This window comes from Geotrypetes seraphini, chromosome 16 (assembly GCF_902459505.1).
Source record: "Geotrypetes seraphini chromosome 16, aGeoSer1.1, whole genome shotgun sequence".
Lineage (NCBI taxonomy): Eukaryota > Metazoa > Chordata > Amphibia > Gymnophiona > Dermophiidae > Geotrypetes > Geotrypetes seraphini.
In genome coordinates this window covers 47,607,647-47,634,767 of record NC_047099.1, presented here as the reverse complement: position 1 = coordinate 47,634,767, position 27,121 = coordinate 47,607,647, and the positions used below count along the sequence as shown (strand labels likewise).

Sequence of the window (27,121 nt, the reverse complement as noted above, 5' to 3'; positions counted from 1 at the left end):
AAAAAAGGGGAAAGAAATAGCAGAGATAAAATATCCATAACTCTTTTGTTGAAAAAAAAAGTAGCTCACAGAATCTAAAACAGGAGTCTACATAAATCTGATGCGTGTGTAATAAATATAGAGAAGTGAAAATACATTTCTGAGTTGCGTAATGATTGTTCACCCTCTCCAAGGTGAAGAGAACGAGAGGGGATCGATTCCGTACAAACATAAGGAAGTTCTTCTTCACCCGGAGTGGTAGAAATCTGGAACGCTCTTCCGGAGGCTGTTATAGGGGAAAACACCCTCCAGGGATTCAAGAAAGGGTTAGATACGTTCCTGCTGGACCAGAACATACGCAGGTAAGGCTAGACTCAAATAGGGCACTGGTCTTTGATCTAAGGGCTGCCGCATGAGTGGACTGCTGGGCACGATGGAACACTGGTCTGACCCAGCAGCAGCAATTCTTATGTTCTTATGTGTGGATGAAATACTATCACGCAGCTTCGTGATGTATTTCCACCTCCCCACACATCAGATTTATGTGAACTCCTGATGCAGGCGGTTGCATTGAAACACAGCCCATGTTGAGTGCTGTTTTAGATTCTACAGACACTTTACCCAGAGCTTACGGTCTCATTATTAAAATATTTTTGGAAAGGGTCTCTCTCTCCCATCCAGCTTCTAGAGCTTCTGTTGCTCTTAGTCCCCTTCCTTCCCTCCTGCCCCCGTCCACAATTAACAGTGGTTCTGTGCCCTTCCCTGTGATCGGCAGCTCCTTGGAAGTAGTGTGGGCTACGGGATCAAGGTCAGTATCTCCTGTCCTCCCGGCGGCTGTCCCACCTGCTCCTCACAGCTCTAGGAACTGAATAAAAAGAGGCTGAATGCTAGAAATGAGACTATCCTGTCAACCAAGGTGACACAGCTCTCAGAAGAGAAGGCAAAGAATTTCTACAAGATAAAAACAAACACACACCCTCAGGCATTCCATGTAAATTAAGGCAGAAAGGTGACGATATAGAAACCTTTCCTGATCCAGGGACTGGAACAACCACTCTCTCACCCAAGAAAATACACTGACAATAGGCCTGCAGCAAAAATTTTATTCTACAGACAGCACAGATAAGGAATCGTCTGTGATCAGCTTTGAAAACTCAGATGCCACCTCCACTTCAACTGTTGGAAGGCCTGTTGGAAAAAAACCAAGGTTAGAGTTCCAAGGAGAAGAATTGAGGGAGCAAGAGCCTTACCAGAAGGAGATTTACAAATAACCAAAACTGGAAACCAGTGCACATGGACCATACCAATGTAAACTGATGTCCCACCCTAGAAAAAGTCACTACCTAAGGCTCTACAACCCAGGCCCAGAAAGCAGTGCTCCATCAGAGTGTTCTCATTTAAAAATGGACCCCAAGATCCAGTCAGTTTAGAATCCCTGCACTATGACCCATCTGCTCCTTGCATAAAGTGTGCTTTCTCCAAAACCTCTAACTCTAGAAACACAGTTTGTGGGCCCAAGCTAAGAAGAAAAAGACATACTTTGCCCACTCCACGTTGAGGATCAAATGGTCATAACCGAAACCAGACACACCAGCGATGGCACGGGCAGCGTCCTCTCTGCGGTGGAAACTGATGAAGGCAAATCCCTGCAAAACACAAAAAGAGACTCATCTCATGCACGACACCCTCTGCTAGTCCAAGAAAGGAACAGGGTCCCCCAATTACCTTCGCCCCCCACTCCTACCAAAAAAACACAAGCTGTGACGAGGGTGAGCCTCTAGTATATAAGATGTTATCAGAACAGGATAGACTGGACACTATGCCAGCCATGATGGGAAATCTCTCAAATTAAAAATAACAAGGCTGACACGGTGGCATCACTTTTCGTTTCTATTCTGTTTTTCATCCAAATTTGATTCTAATGTGCTTTAAGCCATTGTTTGCCACATCTTCAAAGTGGGGGCAGGGAGCAAGCATTAAAATAATGGTGTTCACTTGCAGGTAAATAAATACCCATAGGGGGACAAAGTCACACACATTGACAAAACACTTGAGGCTTAGAGCCAGTGGCAGAGCCGGAATTGGTACCCACATTCTGAAAAGAAAGAACACGACCTCTCCAGTTGCTAGCCCTACTGGCCTGCCTTGCAACCTCTCCTGCAAGAGAGTTCCCAAAGTGCAATTAGCGCCCCTCCTCTCCTCCCACAGCTGCATTACCTTGGATTGCCCTGTGGTCTTGTCCTTGGCCAGGTAGATTCGGGAAATGGACCCAAAGGGCCGGAACAGCTCCTGCAGGTCCGTCTCCCGCGTGTCCTCTGACAAGTTGGTGACACGGATGGTGGCGTTGTCGTCAGCTGTTATAGAATAAAGCACAAGGAGACAAGAGAGATCAATAGGCAGAAAATACAAGCAAAGCTAAGCCCTTCCTTCCCCAAAATGCACACAGGAAAGGATTAATTGTGCAGTGGTACAATGAAGGAGCACACTCAGCTGTGGAAACTAAGTTTAACCTCAGCATCTGTCTCACTGTGGACACGTGCAAGAAAGATCACTGACCCTATGAATTCCAACTTCAATCTGTCCACATCAAGTGCAGGAACTTGCCCATAGCATCGTACCATAAAATATGCAACCTCTACCCTGCCTCTCTTGTGACAAATCAAAAGGCTTCAGTCTTGCAGCCTCACCTCCACCTCAAAGTTTCTTCCTTGCAATCTGATGAACTGTTCCCTTGGCAGACTTCTGAGTCACACAAACCAGCACACAAGTTTAAGCTACAAGGTAGCATACACTCTCAGCCCCATGGTGTGCTGGGGAAGTGCCAGGCTCCAGCAGCCTAATGTGACTTTCCCCCAATATCTCCAACTAACCTCGCTTCTAAAAATAAATCCATGAAGTCCATCACATTCTACATTCTCTTTTTTCTTAAATGGGGCTAGGACCTTCCCCCCACCCCCCAACAGTGTTAACCTTGGTTGTACCTCTGCGGTTAGGCTGCATAGACTCCCCCCTGCGGCTTGCTCCGTCTCGGAGACTGGGAGGGACGTACTTCCCAGTTTTGCTCTGCTGAGCCTGTGCTGGTTCCGGCTCTGAAAAGACAGACAAGAAACACGAGGGAAAAATTGTAATCATGTTAAGATGGTGCAGGAGAAGAGAGACAATGGCAGGATCTAGGGAGAAGTTTGCAGCCATGGGCCTGTAAATCCAGGTACTGCTGGTAATCTACCATGCTGGTTAACACACCTGCCCCTGGGACCTTTTCTTTCTCTCCGGTAGAGAGACCCAGCTGCTCGGCCAGCTCTTTCTGCATGGGCCCCAGTGTGTCTTTGTACGGACAGCGCGTGGTCCAGTGATCTCCTTTGCAGATTCGGCAGGACACTATCTTCTGTCCCTTCAACTTGTTCATAGGGTCCTCATCCTCTTGGTTGTTCAGGTCCTAGGGGGGAAGGGAGAGAAGTACTGGTTACTTGGGTGGGCAATTGTAGAGGGTGAGGAGAGCTGCAGCATCAGCTCAATGAAAAAAAAAATTAAAAGATATGTAGGCAGTGCTATATGTTTTAAAGCATAACAACAAAAGAATTACCATACTGGGACAGACTGAAGGTCCATCAAGCCCAGTTTCCTGGTGGTGGTGATATAGGGGCCAGATGCTGTCTGAAAATGGCACCTTCTGAAAAGGTCTGAAAGTCACAGTGCCATACAAAATGCCTCTTTCCTAGATCTAATTTTATTTTGCCAGTTTCAGACTGAGATCATGTAAACAGGTAGAATTGAAACAAACCTTTTCCAGTTCCCAGATCTCTTTGTGTAGTATTCATGTGCTCCCCTCCAAACCACCACAGCGCATCACATCACATATCACACACATCCACCCATTTCTGGTCCTCTGCTTCTCTGTATGGTGCCCCCTCTCCCAAATCATCTCTTACCTCCTTGCTTGTAATAAATGTCATGAAAACATCATCACTAACGGTGGTCGTGGCCACGTTAGGACCAGGAGCATCAAACTCTGAATTCCCAAATTTCTTCCAGTTCTATGCAATAACAAAGTTTAAAAAAAAAAAATCCATAAAGCCACTTATAAACCTATCAGTTATATAGTAGCACAGTAAACGTTGGCAGATAAAGTAAATACATTTCAAAGTAAAAATAAATCCATAGAGAGACATGTATCCATAACAGTGGTTGCTGGTAAAGCGAAAATCATTGAGAATTTAAGAAAACAAACAAACTGTGAGGCCCCTTTCACAGTTAATAAAATTTATTCTCCTTTTGGGCCGGGAAGAATTTATGCCCCAAAAAAGGAGTCTTACATTGGTTTTCCAACATGCAGAGAAGCATGTTAAGAGAATGCTGAATATTACTTTTCCTTATCTAACAGTGTACGATGATTCCAATATATGTTAGACAATTACAGGATTATTTATTTAAAAAAATGTATATACCGCCTATAAACAAAGTGGTTTCCATAAAATAAACATACATAATTATGAACACAAAACAGAAAGTTACAATTCCATTCATACCTATCTAAAATAACAAAATACCACTCTCACCCAACAAACAATCAATACCCAGCCTAGAATATTCTCCAAACCATCAATTTGTAGCAGAGGCAATTAGTAATCAGTCTACTTGTAGACTTGAAGGACCAGAACCAAAACAGAGACTTCTTATTCCATGAAACATATTACAATATAGGCTGGTATGGCTCTACAAATAAGCGAAATATAAAACCACACATCCATTAAATTAAGTTAAATTGTGGAAATCTCTTGTTTAAGCCTAAATTTACACTGACAAGGACAAGTCTCAGATAACAGAGTCATCTATCTCAACCATTGGAATTTCTTCCATGAGAAAAAAAGAGATTTCTCTCTTTACTCCTGCTGACATCACAGGCTTGAACCCGTCCTCCCTACCTTCATTTCAGCTATCAATATATTACACTACTTCATTGATTACTTTATTAATAATTCATAAATTACTATCTATTTAATATTTTATCGTTTGAATTAATTTAAATCTAAAAACTTCATCAAATTTTAACATTGCATTAACTCTTTTAAAACCTTTTTAACTCAACAGTATCTCATAATTGATTAGGGATTCTCTAAATAAATTATTGAAGAGCCTACAATTTAACTCATTACTCAAAACCGGCAGCATATAATGCTTCAACTTTTTTTAAGTGCCTCAGTGCTGTAAACAATCTTTCAATTAATTTGAATTTTAAATTCAATTCAGTTCATTTGTTGCTACAATCCTTCTTTGTTTCACAAAAAGCAGAAAAGTATTTGTCGTGCTTGTATATCAGGAAAAAAACCTCTCAATTCATTTAATACTTTATAAACTCTCACGACTTTAAAGTACTTAGCTTTGCTCTTTCTGGAACCGAAGTAGTTGCTTATATTTTCTGTCTTCCAACGAGGCCTGCGTTTCGCAGGACAAATTTGTAAACCCTCTGCGTCAGGGATAAAGTTTAAACTTGGCAACACGTATCTGCAAATGAAGAAGTGTTGCTTTAAACTTTATCCCTGACGCAGAGGGTTTACAAATTTGTCCTGCGAAACGCAGGCCTCGTTGGAAGACAGAAAATATAAGCAACTACTTTGGTTCCAGAAAGAGCAAAGCCGTGAGAGTTTATAAAGTATTAAATGAATTGAGAGGTTTTTTTCCTGATATACAAGCACGACAAACACTTTTCTGCTTTTTGTGAAGCAAAGAAGGATTGTAGCAACAAATGAACTGAAATGAATTGAATTGAATATTCAAATTAATTGAAAGATTGTTTACAGCACTGAGGCACTTTCTTTGAAGTTTCTAAAGTATTTAAAACACTAGTGCACTTTAAAAAAGTTGAAGCATTATATGCTGCCGGTTTTGAGTAATGAGTTAAATTGTAGGCTCTTTAATAATTTATTTAGAGCATCCCTAATCAATTATGAGATACTATTGAGTTAAAAAGGTTTTAAAAGAGTTAATGCAATGTTAAAATTTGATGAAGTTTTTAGATTTAAATTAATTCAAACGATAAAATATTAAATAGATAGTAATTTATGAATTATTAATAAAGTAATCAATGAAGTAGTGTAATATATTGATAGCTGAAATGAAGGTAGGGAGGACGGGTTCAAGCCTGTGATGTCAGCAGGAGTAAAGAGAGAAATCTCTTTTTTTCTCATGGAAGAAATTCCAATGGTTGAGATAGATGACTCTGTTATCTGAGACTTGTCCTTGTCAGTGTAAATTTAGGCTTAAACAAGAGATTTCCACAATTTAACTTAATTTAATGGATGTGTGGTTTTATATTTAACTATTTGTTTAACCATTTAGTCCCTTGATCTACAAATAAGCGTCCACAAACAGCCTAGTTTTTAACAGTTTCTTAAAACTAAAACGGTCATTGCATAATCTTCGATGTTCCGACAATTTATACCAAAGGGACACTCCAGCCAATGAAAAAAATCTCATGCTTTCTTCAATATTCACTAATAATCTCATGCCAAGTTCTGATCGCAAAGCTCTGTTTGGTCTGTAGAGCTTCCAGAGACATTGAAACCAGAAAGAGGCCGATTGATACAAAATCTGATATACCAGAGAACACTTTGTAATGAACGCGTTGTTCGCTAGGTAGCCAATAAAGATGTTTCAAAATCGGGGTACTGTGTGCTGTTCCAGTGATATCACTAATCAGTCTAGCTGCAGAGTTCATAAGAACCTGCAGCGCTTTCAACTAGGCTTTAGTTGATCCCAAGAAAAGAGTTACAGTAAAGCAGGTTTTAACCTGTATAGCATATGTAATTGAGCATAACCTTTCTGAATAACATTCACGACCTATTTTCCCATAGTTAATGCTGAATCTAAACAGATCTCCAAGATGGTAACCTCCTTTTTCACCTCAATCTGTATCTCCAACACATCCATACATTCGACCATATTCACCTCTGTATAATCTCACACTATCAGTAGTTCTGTCTTGTTATACTTTATTCTGTAGACATTTCAAAGCTTTTCTATTTCAAAAAAATTTAAATATAACTTAGCGACTTTTTATCCATTTTTATTTTAGTTGAAATAATTCTTTGTGAGCCTGTTGAACCAGATGGGAATTATGCAGATAAAGTAAATATATTTTCAAAAGTGCAAAGTAAAAATAAATCCAGAGAGCCATTTTTCCAAAGTACAAATAAATGCATAAATCCACTTATAGACCCAAAACAAATAGCACAGAAACATAGTAAATGTTGACAGATAAAGAAATCAGTAAAGGAAAACTAAAAATCCACAGTCACTTCTACCCCCATAAAAAATAAATCCATTTAAAAGTACACCCTCCAAGCCAAGAATTCTGCATACATTATACTGTACAATCAACAGGCAGCCTTTTCCAAGCCTACCTTTCTTCTAGCCACAGCCTTTGAAGCCTTCCTCGTTTCAATTTTATAGGTCCGGATGATCTAGAAAGAGAACAGCACCTGCCTGATGAGTTGCACAAGGAGTAAGCTGCTGTAAGCCTAGATCTGCCAGAAATGTTAGCAAACCAGATGTCTTAGGATATGATGCTCTCCTGAATGACACCAACTCATGTAATAAAATCTTTTTCCTTACATTATTAATTCAGCACAGTTAATGGCACCATCAGTACTCTTTCATGATGCTTTTGATGCAAGTGGGATGAGGCGTAGACACACAATACCACATTATGAGTCAAGGGATCCAGGGTCTATGATCCCTTTATGTTAACACTGCACACAGTGCTACAGGCTGGGCCTATGCTTCAACATCTTCTAAATCAGTGAATTGCAAACTGTGTGTCACCAGGGATTGAAGGACACATGATGCATACCAAATGTCACTTCCGGCGTCGGCACCTCTCCTCCCCCACACAAACCTCATTTCGTTTTCCCTGAGCTCGGGGACGTACCTGGAGGACCTTCGAGCATGTGCGGAAGTCGATGTGATGACGTCATTGTGTTGACGTCCACAAATGCTCGGAGGTCCTCCAGACACAGCCCGGAGCTAAGGGAAAATGAGATGAGGTTCAGGTGGGGTGGGGCGTGGAACGGGCTAGGGTTGTGGGTATGCCACAGAAAAGACATTTGCTCCGTTAGGGTGCTGGAGCCCAAAAAAAAAGTTTTTTGGGGGGGCACTATTCTAAATGATGATTTGCCTAGAAAACAAAGGGCTAAAACAAGGTCATGATGTAAGGGGGGGAAGGATAGTAGATTTGATATATTCAAAGTTTTCAAGTTAATTTTAGGATTTACTATCACGCTTATCATACAAAAAGTCTTAAGCAGCTTACATTCGGAAGGGGTGCACGAATAGCAGGACGTGACAGTGGGGGGCAGTTGGGAGAATTACAATAGATAATAAAGAAAGAATGGGAGCATATAAGGATTGTCTCTGCATTCTGGACACCAGAACTCGGAGAAAATAAGAGGATCAGCTATAAGAATCTGAGAAAGGTCTCGAGTTCCAATTCAAATTTTGACAAAGAGGGCTGGATTAGAGAATGACACAGGGACAAATTTTTCCCCGTCCCCGTGGGAAGTCATTTTCCCATCCCAACGAGTTCTTTTTCTGTGCCCACCCCATTCCTGCAAGCTCCATCCTCATCTGCACAAGCCCCAAACCCTTTCAAATCCTAAGAAGCAACATTCTAGAGCTCGGATTCTGATGTCATAATGCCTCATTCCACCAATGCCTAAGCTCCGTCCTCATCCGCATAAGCCTCAAACCCTTTAAAATGCTAAATAGCAACATTCTAGAGCTCAGATTGTGATGTCATAATGCCTCATTCCACCAATGCCTAAGCTCCGTCCTCATCTGCACAAGCCACAAACACTTGAAAATCATAAGTGTTCGAGGCTTGTGTGGTTAAGGCAGAGCTTACAGGAATGGGGCAAGGACAAATTTTCCCCCGTGTCATTCTCTAGTCTGGAGAAGATTCTAGTTCTGAAATTGTGAGGTGATGGACAGGAGGGTGTAAAGTCTGGAGAGATAAGAAGAAGAATCACAATGACGTGTTTCAAATATAAGGAGGAAAATATACTGCCTTTCTGTGGTACAATCAAAGCAAGTTATATATTATATACAGGTATTTTCTCTGACCCTAGGCCGACATGCATAGTCTAAATTTTGTACCTGGGGCAATGAAGGGTTCAGTGACCTGTCCGGGGTCATAAGGAGCTACAGTGGAAAGCGAATCTGGTTCCCCTAGTTCTCAAGCCACTGCTTGGGTAGAAACTTGGAACAAACTCCCTGACTCTAAGATTGATAGGTCAGCTACAACAATTTGTTGTTTACACAATATCTTAATGGTTTACCTACTGAAATGACGAATTGATAGCATTTTCACATTCACTTGCTCAGGTTCGCATTCTTTTATGTATTCTGGTCTTAATTATTTGTGAACCGAGTCGAGCTCTGTTAGGAGATGACGCAGTATATAAACCGAAGACTAAACTAGATTAGACAACTCCTCTACTCCACATTGTATTACTGCCCTGCAATAGCCAGTACATTCCTGTGCGCTTAATGAGCCCACGGGCCGTCTCTTACCTCAAGTGGCCCAACAAGGATGCCCACTCACCTTAAACTTCTTGCCATCTTCATCTTCCTTGTACTCTGTTATGATCTTGGTGTTTCCTTTTATAACCTCTTTAGGCGATGGGAGGGGGCCTGAAAAAGAAAGATGTTGTACCACATATACAGTCCAGGTAAAAATACAGAAAGCAACGGAAGCCCTTGCCAAACCGCTGAAGAGATAAAGAGACTTTATTTTGCATCTGTTCTTTGATGTCCTGCACTGCTGGGAGAAAACAGTTGTCCAACACATGGAGCCACTTCCATGTCGATAACTCTGAGATAGGTACATATGTGCACTGTTTTCCTCAGAGGCATTTTCAGTAATAATATGGCGTATCTTTTATATATATATCAATCATCTTTATTCAGTTCCAGATATACATCAATTCAAAAACATAGTAAAGATGTACAAGCAGAAAAACAGAAAAAAGTCCAATAAGTGAGAGAACAATGCTAGTTACAATTCAACTGGCAATTATTTAGGAAACAAAATGGGGTGGCAAGGGAGAACTGCTTTAACTGGCCACAGATGTTTATATAAGTCTGGAAAGGAGCAAACAGGCTGAACCTTATCAAAACCCTGCCTGCTGGGAAAAGTATCCTTTGTGTCCAGAAACAAAGCAATCCTGTTACTAAAGCACACTTAACGAACATTAGGCTCCTGCAGAAACGCATTAAAGCTTTTTGTGGTTCTTTTGCCCTTTTTTGTATACTAACCTGTGCATTACAGACTTTTCAAAAGGGGCTAATGTGTTATGATTACAGCATACTAACTGGAAACCCAGGAGGCTGTAAATGCATGTGTTAACACTGAGCAAGTCCCATGCTCTAAAGACAACAGTAGCATACAACCTGCAGTAAGACATTTTTAAATACCCTCTCTCACCCAAATAAATTGTACGACATCATATCTAGGCTTAGCCACAGGAAAGTCCCACATTAAAATGCATTAAGCCCAGATTTTGCCACACTTTAGTACAACATCCTCAAAGTCACCATATCCCACATCAAGTCCCTAAAGTTAGAAAGATAACCAAGAAAATTACGTTTCAGGTATCATAAATATCCTGAAGTAGGGTCATTTTTGCATTCAGGATCCTTATGACTAAACAAGCATTAAGAGCAGCTTTGTACAGGCTATTCAGTCATTCAATTTTTTTAGCCTGTCATCCCAAAGGAGCTCAAAATGGGTTACAAATCAGGTACTCAAGCTTATCTTTTTCCTGATGGGTTCACACTCTATTAATGTATCTGGGGGCAGTGGAGGATTAAGTGTCTTGCCCAGGGTCACAAGGAGCAGGACGGGGTTTGAACCCATAATCGCAGGGTGCTGAGGCTGTAGCTCTAACCACTATGCCACACTCTCCTCCTACTGAGCTTATCTGTTTCCGCATAAGATTCATTTCACAATGGGGATTGGGAGGCACCTTTTTTTAAAAAAGAGACTTTATAAATGGAAACTCTCCTTCAAAACCAGAATCTGTGACTTTTCTGTGATGACTTTTCCATTTAGGCTTCAAATCAATACAAGCCTTTCTGGTATTAGATTTTTAAACATCTAGGTGTTAAGACTTGGCTGTTCCATTCTGCTTTTCAAAGCTAATTGTTCCTTGATGGAGCAGTTTTACATTATTGCAATCTGCAGAGACCACCACTGCTGGATCTGTAGACCCAATATAAGGAATAATAATAATAAGCTCAAATATCTGAAAACAGGTAAGTAGTGATGTAGCAGTTTAGGCCCTAATTCCATAATAGTTAATGGGATTAAGCCATTAATTGGCAGATGGTGAAAATGGCTGCTTTACATAACCTGAAGTTGAACGAGAGCAACAGTGCCAAGCCACAGGCATTTGGAGATGACGAGCCATAGAAAAACACATGTTGCTTTTGAGCAAAAATGCCAAATAAAGGGTTAGTTAATATAATAGTGGATTTATCAGATTTTGACAATGAAGATCGCAATGTGCATCTTGCTAAATGTTTACATTTTATCTATGCTCTTGGGTAAGAAGCAGCATGTATGCACAAAAAGTTGAAAATCATAAGAACATAAGAATGCTGCTGCTGGGTCAGACCAGTGGTCCATCGTGCCCAGCAGTCTGCTCAAACGGCGGCCCTTAGGTCAAAGACCAGTGCCCTATTTGAGTCTAGCCTTACCTGCGTATGTTCTGGTCCAGCAGGAACTTATCTAACCTTTTCTTGAATCCCTGGAGGGTGCTTTCCCCTAAACAGCCTCCGGAAGAGCCTTCCAGATTTCTACCACTCTCTGGGTGAAGAAGAACTTCCTTACGTTTGTACGGAATCTATCCCCTTTTAACTTTAGCGAGTGCCCTCTCGTTCTCTTCACCTTGGAGGGTGAACAATCTCTCTCTCTCTAAGTCTATTCCCTTCATTATCTTGAATGTTTCGATCATGTCCCCTCTCAGTCTCCTCTTTTCAAGGGAAAAGAGGCCCAGTTTCTCTAGCCTCTCATTGTATGACAATTCCTCCAGTCCCTTAACCATTTTTGTTTCTCTTCTATGGACCCTTTCGAGTAGTACTATGTCCTTTTTCCAAGTACGGCGACCAGTGCTGGACGCAGTATTCCAGGTGGGGGCGCACCATGGCCCGGTACAGCGGCATGATAACCTTCTCCGATCTGTTTGTGATCTCCTTCTTAATCATTCCTAACATTCTGTTTGCTTTTTTTGCCGCCGCCACACATTGCGCGGACGGCTTCATTGACTTGTCTACAAGTACTCCCAAGTCTCTTTGTTGGGGGGGGTCCTCTCCGAGAACTGCACCAGACATCCTGTATTCATGTATAAGATTTTTATTACCGACATGCATCACCTTGCACTAATCCACATTGTACACTGAGTATGACAGATCAGGTATTAGCTGTGATGAAATCTATATTATTCCACATGCGATTACTGAGTAAAGTCGATGATATCAGTGTATGATTTTCGAATAGCGGTGTAGACAATAACCATTGCGAAATTAGATTATTGTAATACCTTTTACTTGGGGATTTGCATCAACACAAAGTAAGGAAGTGTCACCGTGTGGTTAAAAAAGCTAAAAGGGAATATGAGGAGAGACTGGCGGGGGAAGCAACAAACTTCAAATCGTTCTTCAGATATGTGAAGGGGAAGCAACCGGCAAGGGAAGAAGTGGGGCCATTGGATGATGGAGACAAAAAAGGAGTGGTAAAAGAGGAAAAAGAGATAGCAGACAGGTTAAATAAGTTCTTCACGTCAGTCTTCACGAGGGAGGATACATCCAATATTCCGGAACCGGAGGACATCGTAAATGGGGATCGGGATGAAAAGCTGGTCCAACTAGAGGTAAGCCAAGAGGATGTCCTCAGGCAGATAGACAGACTAAAGAGCGACAAATCGCCAGGTCCGGACGGCATTCACCCAAGGGTACTAAAGGAACTAAGGAACGTAATAGCAGAGCCACTTCGCCAAATATGTAACCTATCCTTAAAGACTGGAGAGATCCCGGAGGATTGGAAAATTGCAAATGTCACGCCCATCTTCAAGAAGGGTTCAAGGGGGGACCCAGGGAACTACAGGCCGGTGAGCTTGACCTCGGTCCCGGGAAAAATGATGGAAGCACTGATTAAGGACAGTATCTGTGAACACATAGAAAACAATGGACAGCTAAAGACGAGCCAGCACGGCTTCTGCAAGGGTAGGTCATGCCTCACAAACTTATTGTACTTCTTTGAGGGAGTAAATAGACAGGTGGATAAAGGAGAATCCATTGACATCATTTACCTTGACTTTCAAAAAGCCTTTGACAAGGTACCGCACGAAAGATTGCTTAAAAAACTGTGGAGACACGGGGTGCAAGGGGAGGTCCACCGATGGATCAAAAACTGGCTGGCAGACAGGAAACAGAGGGTTGGAGTGAAGGGCCATTACTCAGACTGGCATGGGGTCACGAGCGGAGTTCCGCAGGGGTCGGTGCTGGGACCGCTCCTGTTCAATATATTTATTAATGACCTGGAGGCGGGAACAAATTGCGAAGTTATTAAATTTGCGGATGACACCAAACTCTACCGCAGGGTTGAAACCATGGAAGACTGCGAAGATCTGCAAAGGGACCTAACGACGCTAGAAGAATGGGCCAAAAAATGGCAAATGAACTTTAATGTAGGGAAATGCAAGGTCATGCATGTAGGGAAAAAGAACCCGATGTTCAGCTACAAAATGGGAAGATCACTGCTAGGGGTAAGTAACCTTGAAAGAGACCTGGGAGTGATGGTGGACACGTCTTTAAAGGCGTCGGCACAGTGCGCCACAGCCTCAAGAAAAGAAAACAAAATGTTGGGTATCATTAAGAAGGGTATCACGACCAGGACAAAGGAGGTCATCCTGCCACTGTATCGTGCAATGGTGCGACCGCATCTGGAGTACTGTGTCCAATATTGGTCGCCATACCTCAAAAAAGACATGGCGGTACTTGAGGGAGTCCAGAGAAGAGCAACTAAACTGATAAGAGGTATGGAAAACCTCTCATATACTGACAGACTGAAAAAGCTGGGGCTGTTCTCCCTGGAAAAGCGGAGACTTAGAGGAGACATGATAGAAACCTTCAAGATCCTGAAGGGTATAGAAAAAGTAGACAGGGACAGATTTTTCAGATTACGGGGAACCACAAGTACAAGGGGGCACTCGGAAAAATTAAAAGGAGACAGGTTTAAAACAAATGCCAGAAAGTTCTTTTTCACCCAGAGGGTGGTGGACACATGGAACGCGCTCCCGGAGGCTGTGATAGGCCGGAGCACGTTACAAGGCTTCAAAGAAGGTTTGGATAGGTTCCTAGAGGATAAAGGAATTGAAGGGTACAGATAAGAATAGCGGTAGGTTATAGGGATAGTCTGGGACCATTGCTCAGGAAATGGGCCTGATGGGCCGCCGCGGGAGCGGACCGCTGGGCGAGATGGACCTCTGGTCTGCCTCAGCGGAGGCAACTTCTTATGTTCTTATGTTCTTACAGATGATCCAAAATGCTGCAACATGTTTAATCTGTGGTGTGAGGAAATTTGATCATACAACACCATTGGCTGCCTGTAAGGTTTTGAATCATCTTCAAAACACTGGTGTAGACATTTAAGGCTATTCATCAAAGCATTCCTTGGTATCTAACACAGGTAATGACATTCTTTCGGCCATTCAGAACCTTAAGGTCCGAGGGGGCGATACGACTATCATTGACTTTTCAAAAGCGCATTATGAAAGTATAAGAACATCTGCAATTTCTTTAGCTGGAGTGACTTTATGGAACAGTGTAACAGGACCTTTGAGAGCGCTTTTGGATTTTCAAAATTTAAGGAAGTATTAAAAACTACTCTATTTATGGAAGCATTTAAATGATTGTTTAATCAAGATTCATGAGGATATATAGAGATGGCGATGTCAGGTATTTGTTTCTTTGAAGAAATTAGAGAATGTGTTGATTGTTTGTATGAAATTATAGTATGTGCCTGCTTGTCTATACTCATTTTATGATTGGGGGTAAGAAATTTTTTAAATAAATAAATATGCATGCCCAAAGAGTTTATGCACTTTTATGGGCTCTGGGAGAGAGTTCAGACATGTGCTGTCAAGGTGATACCATCCATGTGTGGCTTATTAGATCCTGCTTGTCCAAGGAGAGAATGTGATTATGTAACCATTTTATGTTTATAACTGTGCTTATGTTTCATATTATGCAAACTGCTTCAAGCACATGAAGACAAGGCAAGTCATAAATATGAATAGAAAAAGAAGAATTTTCTTTAAGGGAAAATTCAGCAACCAAGTCTAGAAACCTCAAATCTGACGGCAAATAAGAACTACACAACTTGTTTGATCTTTACCCAATTTATGTAGAAAATATATAAACCACCTCACCAAACAGTCATATTTAATCTTCTAACAGCGGGCCAAGTAAAAACAAAATTAGACATGTCAGGGTGAGTTGATTTAAATCGCTAGTCAGAAAGGCTTGATATAAATCATGTTTTTTTAAATGCATGCCCGACTTTGAGGTGAGTGATAGAGAATGACGCAGGAACTCATTTTCCCATCCTGGAGATTCTTTTCCTGTCCCTGCAAGTTCTGTCCTCATCTAAACAAGCCTTAAACACTTTAAAATCATAAGTGTTCGAGGCTTGTGTGGTTAAGCCAGAGCTTACAGAAATGGGGTAGGGACAGCGACAAAACTCATGGGGACAGGACAGGAAAATTGAGTTTGTGTGGGAATGGGGAAAAATTTGTCCCCTTGTTATTCTCTAGTGAGGAGCTTAGTGGTAGAGCTAATGCATTAGCACCATGAGGTCGTGGGATCGAATCCTAAGCACTGCTCCTTGTGACCCTGGACAAGTCACTTAATCCTCTATTGCCCCAGGTACAAAATAAGTACCTGTATATATGTAAACTGATTTGAATGTGTATCCACAAAAAGCGGTATAGAAGTCCCATTACCATAGAGGAACTTCATTAAAATACTCCCAAACTGGGTCTTTTTTATGGCCTGCTGCCATTATAGGTTTTCTCCTCAAAGGAGAAAATATGATGATAAACCTCAGGCTATAGAACATACAAGGATTCTAAGACTAAAAGGTTTCACTTTCATTTTTATTGCTTGCACCGCCTCCTCACACTTAGCTTCTTGTGTAGCTATATAAAAGTAGCACTTAAGAGGTAAGGGCTTGATTCTGTGTACATCGATTTGCAAAGGAATAATGGGACTAAGATCTTTTTCTCAACTCTATTATTTTACAACTTTTCTGCTGTAAAGAAGCATGTTATCTTGGTAGACACAAATTCACAGTTTTGAGAAATGCAACCCCAAATATCTGTGATAATATCTTCTAGACAGAAAAATTGTCTGTGACATTATGAATGGATTAATGGAATTCATTTACCAAATAATTTAAACAGTGTATGAATATACAGCCTCATGTTACATAATTAAAAACGAATCCTTATTTCACAATGAATAATTTTTGGACTATAATGTATCATTAGAGAGATATTTCATCAAAAAAGCATTTCATTTAAAAAAACCCAACAAATCAAAAATCTGATTTAAATTTAAAAAATCCAATTTTTAAAATGTTTTTTTAAATCATTGCATTTTATCCACCCTGGCACCAGAGATCCCAGTTGTATCTGTGCTTCTTTGCAGTTAAGAATTTGTTGTGCTTATTTTTAAAACTTTCTTGAAGTCTGTTACTATCTTAGCTTCAAAATTAGGTGTAATAATCCTGAACACAGTATTACACACACATATTTATTGTATAACATTTATGTTTTGGCCCACATACTATACGGATTAAAAAGTAGACAAGCTGTTATAAAGGGAAACCAGAATCCATTACCTTCATCAACCTCAACTTCAACCTCAACCTCAACCTCATCCTCCACCTGGTCAGCCCAGCTGGGTTTTGAACTACAGAGAAACAAGACAAAGTCCATTAGTATATGAAGGATCATTCCATATTCCCCAGACTACTTTCCAAATATACAGTATTATTGTAGCTTATTGAATAAAAATGTCTAAGTAGGTAGTTATAGAGAAGGGGATGCTCAGTCAAAAACAGGACTGTGAGGAGTGGGGCTTACCTAGGAAGAGTACACGAGGGTGCACCCTGCTAAGGAGAGTTGGTGGGACTGCATTACAGAGTTCTGGGCCTTGTTTGGAACAATGGATGGTGTGTGGGGAGTATTTCTTAGAAAGACGGACTAATTAAGATGATTTGGGCAAGAGTATCTTGAGTGTTCTAGAAGAGCACTGGGGAGCAAGTGGTGCTCTCCGGAGGCTACCATCTTCCCAGTGCTAAGAAACCAAAAAAGGCAAGATGTTATCTGTTATTTGACAATTAAAAGAAATAAATGGCTGCCAGTTTCTTTGTGACTCTGGGCAAGTGGCTTAACCCCTCTATTGCTCCAGGTACCAGAGTCAGAGATTGTGAGCCTGCTGGTAGATAGGGAAAGAGAACCCAATTGCTAATCAATGCACTGCAAACCGCTTTGGGTGAATCTCTTCATGAAAGTCAGTAATCCTTTTCTTAAAATCCAATCCCTTCCCCAATCCATAACCAGGCCCCTCTTTTTCTATTCCCAAGATACTGTTCCTCCTCTCAGGCCCCACTGCCCCCTCCCTCTTCCCCTCTCCCTCCCCCCCTCCCCCTCCCCCTCCCCCTCCCCCCAGGATTAAATTTGGATTTATAGATTATAGTCTGCCCTTATCTATGACAGAGAATAACACACACATTACACTATAACGTAGCAGAAGCATCCTTTGAAGTGGAGGGGGGGGAGACTCCTGCTTCCCTCCCTCCCTCCAGCTACCGTGTGTGACCGAGGCCCCAACGCCCCCACTCCATTCCACTGACTACGGACCAGCGCCAGCCCCTCCCCCTCATAGATAAGCGCTCCGGTGAGGGGGGAGCGTCTTCAAATGTCGAAAACCCCTCCCCTCCGCGGCAGGAGCGAGACGTGTCAGCCCTGCCGGCGCCTCCCTTACTCGTAGTCGCCGGTCGGCATCGCTGCGCCTCTTCCTCCTTCTAACAAGCGGCAGCAGAAAGAACCACTAGTGCGCCTGCGCAAAGAGACGGGGCTCGCGCAGGAGGCGGGAAGAAACCCGGCTATGCGACCAACGCGCCTGCGCAAGGAGACGGGCACACGCAGGAGGCGGGAAGAAACCCGAACTGTGCGACCAACGCGCCTGCGCACTGAGGAGATGCTTGCACCATAGAGACGAAAGGGGGGGTCCAGAGGGGCAAGGCGGTGGCCCTGCTGAAGCGAGCGCTGCAGCGGTCTGGAGAGGAAGTGCCCCATCTTTTCTTTCTGATTTAAATTATAGTGTTGTAATATATTAAATTAAAACGAAAAAAATGTCTTACCCAGGCTGCAAAGTGCAAGGATGGCTGGGACGGTATTAAATAGAAACACACACACACAAAAAATCAACCGCTAAGGAGACAGACAAGATTGACAGCATGTCATGTACTTGTAACCTGGATTAGCCACTGCTGAGAGTTCAACAAGACAAGGGGTAGAAGTAGATAAAAGAGACCATTTATCAGTGTCCTTGGAGTGTAAGAAGGATTTTTTGTCTAATTAAAGTTTCATATCAAGGCGCATATTTTTCATCTTGGGTCTCTGCATTTCATAAATAGGAAAGCAGAGTCTACCCTGTTCTCATATTCATTATAGCTACTCTGAAAGTCAGCCTGGGCAGATTAGCTCCTAGCAGCACTTTCTTGAATTTTGCCTTCTAAATACAGGCTACCTCGCTGCTCCTTGTAACCCTGGACATGTCATTTAATCCCCTCATTCCCCCCCAGGTACACTAGATAGAGTTTGAGCCTACCAGAACAGATAGGGAAATATGATAAAGTACCTGAATGTAAACCACTTAGGATAGAAGTTGTATATAAATAAATAAAAATAAATAGTACCCAAAGACTTTTGCTAAACTACTCTTCTGGGTGCCTACTGCAAGGTTTACAAAATACAACTACAAAACAACCACAGAAAAAGATGCTAAAACCAGTCACTAGGCCTGACCACCCAACTCTTAATTACCACCTTTTATGAATGAATTCACAACAGACAACATGTACCCCCCTCCTCCTTTACAAAGTCGTGCTAGCGTTTTTAGCACCGGCCAATGCGACAACAGCTCTGATGCTCATAGAATTCCTGAGTGTTCCAGCTGTTGCTGCCGTGGCCAGTGCCAAAAATGCTAGCACAGCTTTGTAAAGGAGGGGGGATAGTGAATAGGTCAGACATATCAACAGTAAAAAAAGATATTAGTAAACATGCCTTTTAACATATATTGTTATGTTAAAAAGTATAATAGCCATCATAGGGTGTGCGGCTAGCCAGTCAGTTCTTCCTTGAAGGCTTTGAAGAGGAACCAGTCTTTTTGCCTTCCTTCTAAAGTAGAGAACCTTCCATTGAGCAAAACCATTCAGGAAGTGCAGTCCAGAATTAGATATTACTGCCCATAAGGTTCATTGCCGAGTGTCACAGTCTTACCACCTCTACCTGCTGGAGACTGAGAATGTCTGTTGTAGATGGGACTGCACAGCCCACTTGTACTACTGCCAAAACTCAATGTGTTCTCAGTTTTCACCTGCTGCCAGAGGAGCGTAAACCCATCTGTTGTGTGCTGGTCTGGAGGGACAATAAAGAATAAGGTTCTTTTCAACTGTCTTGGCCTTCCTAGGCCTCATTTCTGCTCTGGGTTGCTATTTCTCTTTGGCATTCCGCATTTAACTCTCACTCTTTGTTATTCAGTCATAAGTGTATGTAATTTTATTTCCCTGGTATTCTTGATTATACCTCAATATGCTTGGGCAGAAATACTTTTTTTTAACCTCCAACCTTCATTTGCTTCATTCCCTTTCCCCACACCTCTATTTTTATTGTAACCTGCCCACTCCTTCCTTTCCTGTTTTCCTAATTTGTTTGTTTAGTCGGAATTCTGTTAATTTGTTTCTGTTGTTCCTGTCCCCCCTTTCTTATTTTTTTAAAATAATGTTTTATTATAAACTGCTTAGATTTTATTTTACCCTTGGTTTTATATTTGCAGTATATCAAATAAATTGAACTTCACTGCTGCTGTAACTGGTGACGGTTAAAACCAAAAGCAATAACAGGGAACTAATCTTACCACTTGACATGTAGGATTCTTCTTTTAGCGATGTAAATCAAAATCTTCTAGTCTATTTGAAAAGCTCTTAGGGAATTTTATTTTGACGGCTAGCTGGTTGTGCTGGAATGTTATGGGATGATAGCTGGTTTTAAGAAAGGTTTGGACAAGTTCCTGGAGGAAAAGTCCATAGTCTGTTATTGAGAAAGACATGGGGGAAGCCACTGCTTGTCCTGGATTGGTAGCATGGAATATTGCTACACCTTGGGTTTTGGCCAGGTATTAGTGACCTGGATTGGCCACCGTGAGAATGAGCTACTGGGCTTGATGGACCATTGGTTTGACCCAGTAAGACTATTCTTATGATGACTGAAGAGAAGGGAAAATTCTGAAAATCCCAACTTGGATTTTCTGACCCAATCATCACATTAAACAGAATGCATATTGAAAGCGCCCAAAACCAGAGAAATATACACAAAAAGAAACCAGGATCACTGCCATGAGTAATTTATAGGAGAGATTTATTTGAAGAAATATTACAACATATAAAAACTACAATAAAGTATTAATTTCCACTTCCATAAAGTGGGATGATTTTTTATTAATACAATGCATAATAAAAGCACATTCTTAAAATTCCAGAATGCACTGCAAAGAGTGCACAGTTGATCACTGAATGATCACCAAGTTGATAAAACAGATTGCAGGTGGCTCCATTTCAGCTGTGGAGACAAACAGTTCACAAACACACTTGAGATGTGCGTGTGTAGGCATGGAGATGAGCGGGATTTCAATCTCAGTATGTAAGAAAAATAAGAACTCAGTGCATGGCCCATAGTCTAGGTGCTAGAAATAAGGATGGGAGGGTTTTCTGGAGTTAATTTGTAGTGTCCATTTTTTCCTGTTTAATGTTTCCTGCAATAAGGAAAAATGCAGTTTATTTTTTTTTTTAAATTCTTTATTCCTTTTTAATCCTTCAACAAGTGTACAAGAAAAATCATACATAGTCTCAGAAACAACACTTGATAAATCCATCAAAACAATAACAATTGTATATATATATATATACATATATATATATATATATATATATACACCTATAACCCACCCTCCCTCCCAACACTATTTCTCTTAATTCATTTTACCCTCTCATAAAGTGTACAAGAATTATAAGAAACAACACTTAGTTAAACACTTGAAAAACTTATCATTATCCTCTTTTAACTTAAAAGAAATCCTTACCCTACCCTCCCTCCATCCCTATTATTAATTTTATTTCAACATTTTATCCAAACATCCCCTCCCCCCTCCCTTCCTTACATAACAACATTCAATAGCGGTACAAAAAGGAAATTATAAAAGTTTTATTAAAATATGGGAGCCAATAACATTGTTTTGTAATGAATAGATACCATTTTTCTTTTGAAAATGCAGTTTAAATTATATACATTCATATAGAGTCACAATGTGTACAATTTATCCTCTTTTAAAAAGGCACCTCTTACTTCACCATGATTTGCTGCATTTTTGTGCCTCAACACCAAACAAGTCAAGAATACATGTAGGAGATGTCACAGGCATCTTCACCTCCCCCCCCCCCCCCCCAACTCCATGAAAACTCCAATGTTTGTCCTGGCTAAGGAAATCAAAGAGATGATGGGCTGCACTTTTTTTTAAATCAAACTGCCAAACACTGTAGCTTCTGCCCTGTAACATGCTGCTAGACTATAAGCAAAAAATGATAGGACATTAAATGCAGCAATTTTTTAAGAGTCAGTAATTAAAAGTATAGAAAAAAAAGTGAAATAAGTGGATATTACTTGACTAGCTTTCGGAAGCTCAAGTGAAATTAGGCGAGAACCTCCAAACCAGTCCAGACGTGTGGGTTTATGCTCTTCTACCAGCAGTTGGAGACTGAAACCACCAAGTTTGAGTATCTCATTCTTCAAGCAGCAAACCTCCTACCTAAGCCAGATTCTGGCCTATTCATCAGTGACTAAGTAGTAATGCAAATACCTGAGGTCAAACGTACTAGTTCAAATTCTGAGACCTGTCATCCTTGGGCAAATTCTTGACTAGTCTGAAGGTAGCAGATAAGACCTATTTCACCTCCAGACTAGTCTGGACACATCAGAAGTATCAAAGCAGTATTTAATGCAGGAGGGGCCTAGACAAACCTGCCCCCAACTCACTTGCCCTAAAGTCCATGTCTTGCCTAGCCTGAATATCTAATCTAATGATTTATAAAAGAATACAAAGATGACCACATGTATGCCCTACAAAATATTCTACAGCAGAACCAAACAAAAATATTATGCCCAAAACTTAATCGGCACCTACAGAATGTATGCCAACCTCAGTCTCCTTAATGTTCTCTATGTAGGTTTATCACAAAAAAAATTTGCTCTCTTGATTGCAACTAATTCAAAATATTGCTGCAAGAATAATAGACAAATGTGTCCATTATCGGTACATCTACATTGGTTACCAATCAGGGTTCATATTGAATTTAAAGTGCTGTGTTTAGCACACAAAATCTAAAAAAAACAGATTGAGTCCATTTATTTGGCTAATTTCCTTTGACTTTGTGCTAAAAACAGACCAGGCAGATAACTGCACTGCAGTAAACTGAATTTGTCCCATCACAAACTCAACTGTCATCTTCTCACAAATTTATTTATCGCTACAGTCATGCAACTGTGGAATTCTCTTCCTACAGAAGACAGACTAGAAATCACTGATTAATATTTTGTAAAATACTAAAAGACTTAGCTTTAGAAAGTATGTTTTTAAGTTGTTAATTTGTTTCTGTACTTCTCTCCTACTGTGGGCTGTACAGGATCCTATATAGGGTGATGTGGTTCAGTCTCCAACTACTCAGTTTTGGGAAGTGCACAGCCAACCTGGCTGAGAATAACTCTTTCTCAAACATTTTGATGTATTAGAGGTCACTAAATCTAAAAGCACAACATACCTATTGCATCTTCTCTGACCTTTGCAAGAAGACATAATTTCAGCTCCAATCCGATAGCCTTAGCTAAAGGAGGTGGTACTGCATTGCCAACCTGAGAGGAAACAGGAGATGGGCCTTAGATATATCCAACATAGGCAACAGCACAGCAAAAAAATCATGAATTAAAAAAAAAAAACAAGCATACAAGATTCAACTGGAGAAAATCAGGTGCCATTTGGTATAATCCAGCTTTCAAAGGAGTGTATATCACAATGCCTACAGATCCATAGAAAACACAGCTCATTGCTTTTGCAGACATAACTAATCTAACTGCTGATTTGTTGCTGTGCCATATGAAACTACTTGCCTGACTTGATACGTCAAGCTCCGTCTCTGGCAGAATTCAAATCCAAGCTTAAAGCACAAAAATCTGTTTGCCATTCCCTCTGTAGTCCCTTACCCTCTCTACCTCATCATTCCCTCTGTAATTTCATACCTAAACATACATAGTTTCACCATTTGTGCTGTATGTCTGTCATAATTTGATTAAGCTCTTTTGAGCAGGAACTGTCTCTTACGTGTTTAATGTACAGCGCTGCATATGTCTGGGAGTGCTAAAGAAATAATAAAAAGTAGTGGTCGAGGACAGTTTGAAGAGCGATTGTTCATATGGATAATCAGAATCCCATGAGTAAGCTCCTGTCTTCAACTTGGAGTTCCCCTCATTTTTAATTCCATATTTATATTCAGGTTTCCTCACTTACTTTCCCGATTGACAGCCTTATACAAGAGATGCAGTGACGTACAAAACACACACTGTACTGTTCAAAAGCTGTTCTCAGATAAGGAGCTGACAAGTTACTGCTATCAGAATGTCCCAAGAACAGCATCTGTTCAGTCATTCTCCTGAATCCTATAAACAGCTGATTAAGACATCACTCAGGCCCATTTTTCCCATATCTCCGAGTGAAACAATTCCCCCACTCTTGAAATAAATGCCTTTGAGAGTTGAACCCTGACCTGTCTGTGCTTATCGAGAACATTTCCAAACAATCTGTAGGTATCCGGGAAACCCTGGGACCGGGCACACTCACGTACGCTGACCACACGATGCTGCTCTGGATGAAGAACACGACCCTGAGAAAGAAAAACAAATTACTTCAGCAACTGAGTCTAAATAAAAGGAACTCTGCTGAATTCCAGGAGGCAAATACCCTGGATGCCCTACCTGTTTGCCCATAGGTTCTGGATTGGTGACAGTTGTACTGAAGAAGCCATTCCATTCTAGTCTCCCATATAAGCCTGCCCAGTGGTTGTGTCTGTTGCCAGTGTGGGGCAGGCACCAGGGGATAAGGGTGTTGAACTGTCTGTCTGCTGGGTCACAAGGTTTACCTGCACGGGATGAAGAAGGAGCAAAGGCAGTCATGTTAAGTCTTGTAAAGCTGCTGCACACAATCTACACAAGAACTCAATGGACTGTACAGGTCTTTATCTTCTGTACTGTGTTACTGCAAACAAGATGATAGGAATTATTTAAAAAAGGGGATGTTTAACAAGACCAAGAATTTTATAATGCCCCTGTATCGCTCCATGGTGCGACTTCACCTGGAATATTGCATTCAATTTTGGTCTCCTTATCTCAAGAAAGATAAAGCAGCACTGGAAAAGATTCAAAGAAGAGCGACCAAGATAATAAAGGGGATGTAACTCTTCTCGTATGAGGAAAGACTAAAAAGGTTAGGGCTCTTCAGTTTGGAAAAGAGACAGTTGAAGGGAGATATGATTGAAGTCTACAAAATCCCGAGTGGAGTAAAATGGGTACAAGTGGATCAATTTTTCACTCTGTCAAAAATTACAAAGACTAGGGGACACTTGATGAAGTTACAGGGAAATACTTTTAAAACCAATAGGAGGAAATTTTTCTTCACTTGGAGAATAGTTAAGTTCTGGAACACACTGCCCGAGGTTGTGGTAAAAGTGGATAGCGTAGCTAGTTTTAAGAAAGATTTGGACAATATCCTGGAGGAAAAGTCCATAGTCTGTTATTGAGAAGACATGGGGGAAGCCACTGCTTCCGTGGATCGGTAGCATGGAATGTTGTTATGCTTTGGGTTTTGGCCACCGTGAGAAAGGGCTGCTCTTCTTAAGTCAAAGCCTACCTTCTACACAGGAGCAGACACCTCTGAGGGCACCTGTACTACTGCGCCCATTCTTCTTGTCATGGTGTGTATACCGCAGTTTCCTGGTGGTTGTGCCATCCGAGAGCCGTACCTCAATGTTTGGCAAGTGTCGCCAGTCTGAGCCAGGGGCCAGAGGAACATACCTCATTCGAGCAGCTACCAGTGCACTCATATCCTGTGACAAATGAAAAAGGAAACCATGGCAGAAGGTTCAGCAATTATAGCCAATGGGCTGCAGGCAGTGTTGTGCCCATTACAGCTACTTTTACTTTTCACCTTAAATTAGTTGCGGAAATTAAGCTGCCCATCTAGGAAAGCAATTAATTACCGATTACAATTACCATTTTAGTGTAGCTAAATTACTTTTCCTTTACTTTTGAACATGACAAGATTGCAGCAGTTTTATTCAAACAGCTTAATAAAATAGCTCTTGCAACAAACATGCAATGGATGCAACTCTGTCAGAGGATTATATAATAGTAGACAATGATGAGATGTCAAATTTGCCCACAGCAGCAAAATGCAACACGTGAGAGTAGAATTTAAAGCGGTAGAAAGAACAGAGTAATAAAACTTAGCTCCTGTTCTGTAATCCCCCAAGGCTGGCTCCGGGGCCCTTGCGGTTGGAGAGCTTTGGAGTCCCCCAGCCCCTCCCCTTAGGAGGGACAAGCACTGCATTGACTGTTCAGTTAGAGGTAACAGAGTCGGGTTGCAGAGAGGAAAGAGCAGGCTTTATTTGCGTTGGCCAATTATTCAACATGCCACTGCCATGATCAGAATAACCACAGTATCACCATTACTAAGTTATTGATTACTGCACAAACCTCGGGCACAGACCAGCTTCTACTGGATTTTGGATTACCTTGCAGATGTGGTCCCTAAGAATGGGCTGGTACTGAGAACCTCTGATTTGCCTCTGGAACCAGGACTGAGGTTCCCCATTGTAGGAAATTTCAAGGGCAGAAGCTCCATTCCTAATCTCTGGCAGGTCCGACATGGTGTCACGCACTGTGATGGTTCGGAACAGACTGGAGTTTAGTCTGCAATAAAATCAAAAGCCAGAAGAATAGATTTTCCTTTAACATCCTTCGTGGCGGCCGGTGCATTTCATGCACACACCAGCTGCATTAACCACGCGCCTGGAACACAATGAGCACTTAAGTTTCTTACAAGTGCTTACTACGAAAACCGCTACAAGGGGAAATAAAGTGCCTGTTAGCAATAAAAATCAATTTTTTAAAAAAACTTACCGTATATACTCAAATATAAACCGGGATTTGGGGGCCAAAAAATTGGCCCAAAAATGGGGGTCCCGATTTATATTCGGGTCATCCCCCAGTGACCACCCGAAACCCTCCCGGACCTCCTTCAAGCCTGCCTTAGGCCGGGACAGGAGGGATCCCTCCTGTCTCCTGCCTCGGCCAACACTAATAATTACCACCCTCCCTCCTTCCTTCCCTTGTGTACCTCTTCCCTGGTGGTCCAGTGTGTATCCCGCGCTGAAATCCTTTGTAAAGGTAGTAGCCAGCGGCACACCTGGGCCGGCACGCAGAAGCGAGCTTTTTGTGCTGCAAGCCGCCCTGCACCGCTCCTTAATAGGCTGCCACAAGAACTGTGAATCCCGCGAGATCTTGCGGCAGCCTATCAAGGAGCGGTGCAGGGCTGGCTGGCAACACGAAAAGCTCGTGCCTGCGTGCCGGTGGCTACCTTTACAAAGAATTTCAGCGCGGGATACACACTGGACCACCAGGGAAGAGGTACGCGATGG

General features: G+C 41.5%; 2 protein-coding genes across 3 annotated transcripts in view; both read right to left on the bottom strand.

Annotated features, from left to right (window-relative positions):
- Positions 1-1,066: 1,066 nt before the first annotated feature.
- EIF3G (eukaryotic translation initiation factor 3 subunit G) lies at positions 1,067-18,170 on the bottom strand. Its single transcript, XM_033924855.1, has 10 exons — positions 18,085-18,170; positions 16,937-17,007; positions 9,578-9,666; positions 7,380-7,439; positions 3,909-4,013; positions 3,223-3,415; positions 2,961-3,068; positions 2,197-2,333; positions 1,519-1,625; positions 1,067-1,167 (listed from the first exon to the last, which is right to left on the bottom strand). Exons 1-10 carry the CDS (start codon positions 18,102-18,104, stop codon positions 1,152-1,154), a joined length of 906 nt encoding a protein of 301 aa, XP_033780746.1. The 5' UTR covers positions 18,105-18,170; the 3' UTR covers positions 1,067-1,151.
- Positions 18,171-20,724: 2,554 nt separating this feature from the next.
- The window catches only part of DNMT1 (DNA methyltransferase 1), a 42,523-nt gene continuing 36,126 nt past the window's right edge, over positions 20,725-27,121 (bottom strand). For both annotated transcript variants that reach the window (XM_033923092.1, XM_033923091.1), the window contains exons 29-34: positions 26,216-26,393; positions 25,333-25,528; positions 24,402-24,565; positions 24,194-24,310; positions 23,195-23,285; positions 20,725-21,135 (exon numbers count right to left, since the gene is read on the bottom strand). In XM_033923092.1, coding sequence (XP_033778983.1) covers positions 21,098-21,135; positions 23,195-23,285; positions 24,194-24,310; positions 24,402-24,565; positions 25,333-25,528; positions 26,216-26,393 — 784 coding nt within the window. In that variant the 3' untranslated portion in view covers positions 20,725-21,097. The remainder of the gene's footprint in view (positions 21,136-23,194; positions 23,286-24,193; positions 24,311-24,401; positions 24,566-25,332; positions 25,529-26,215; positions 26,394-27,121) is intronic.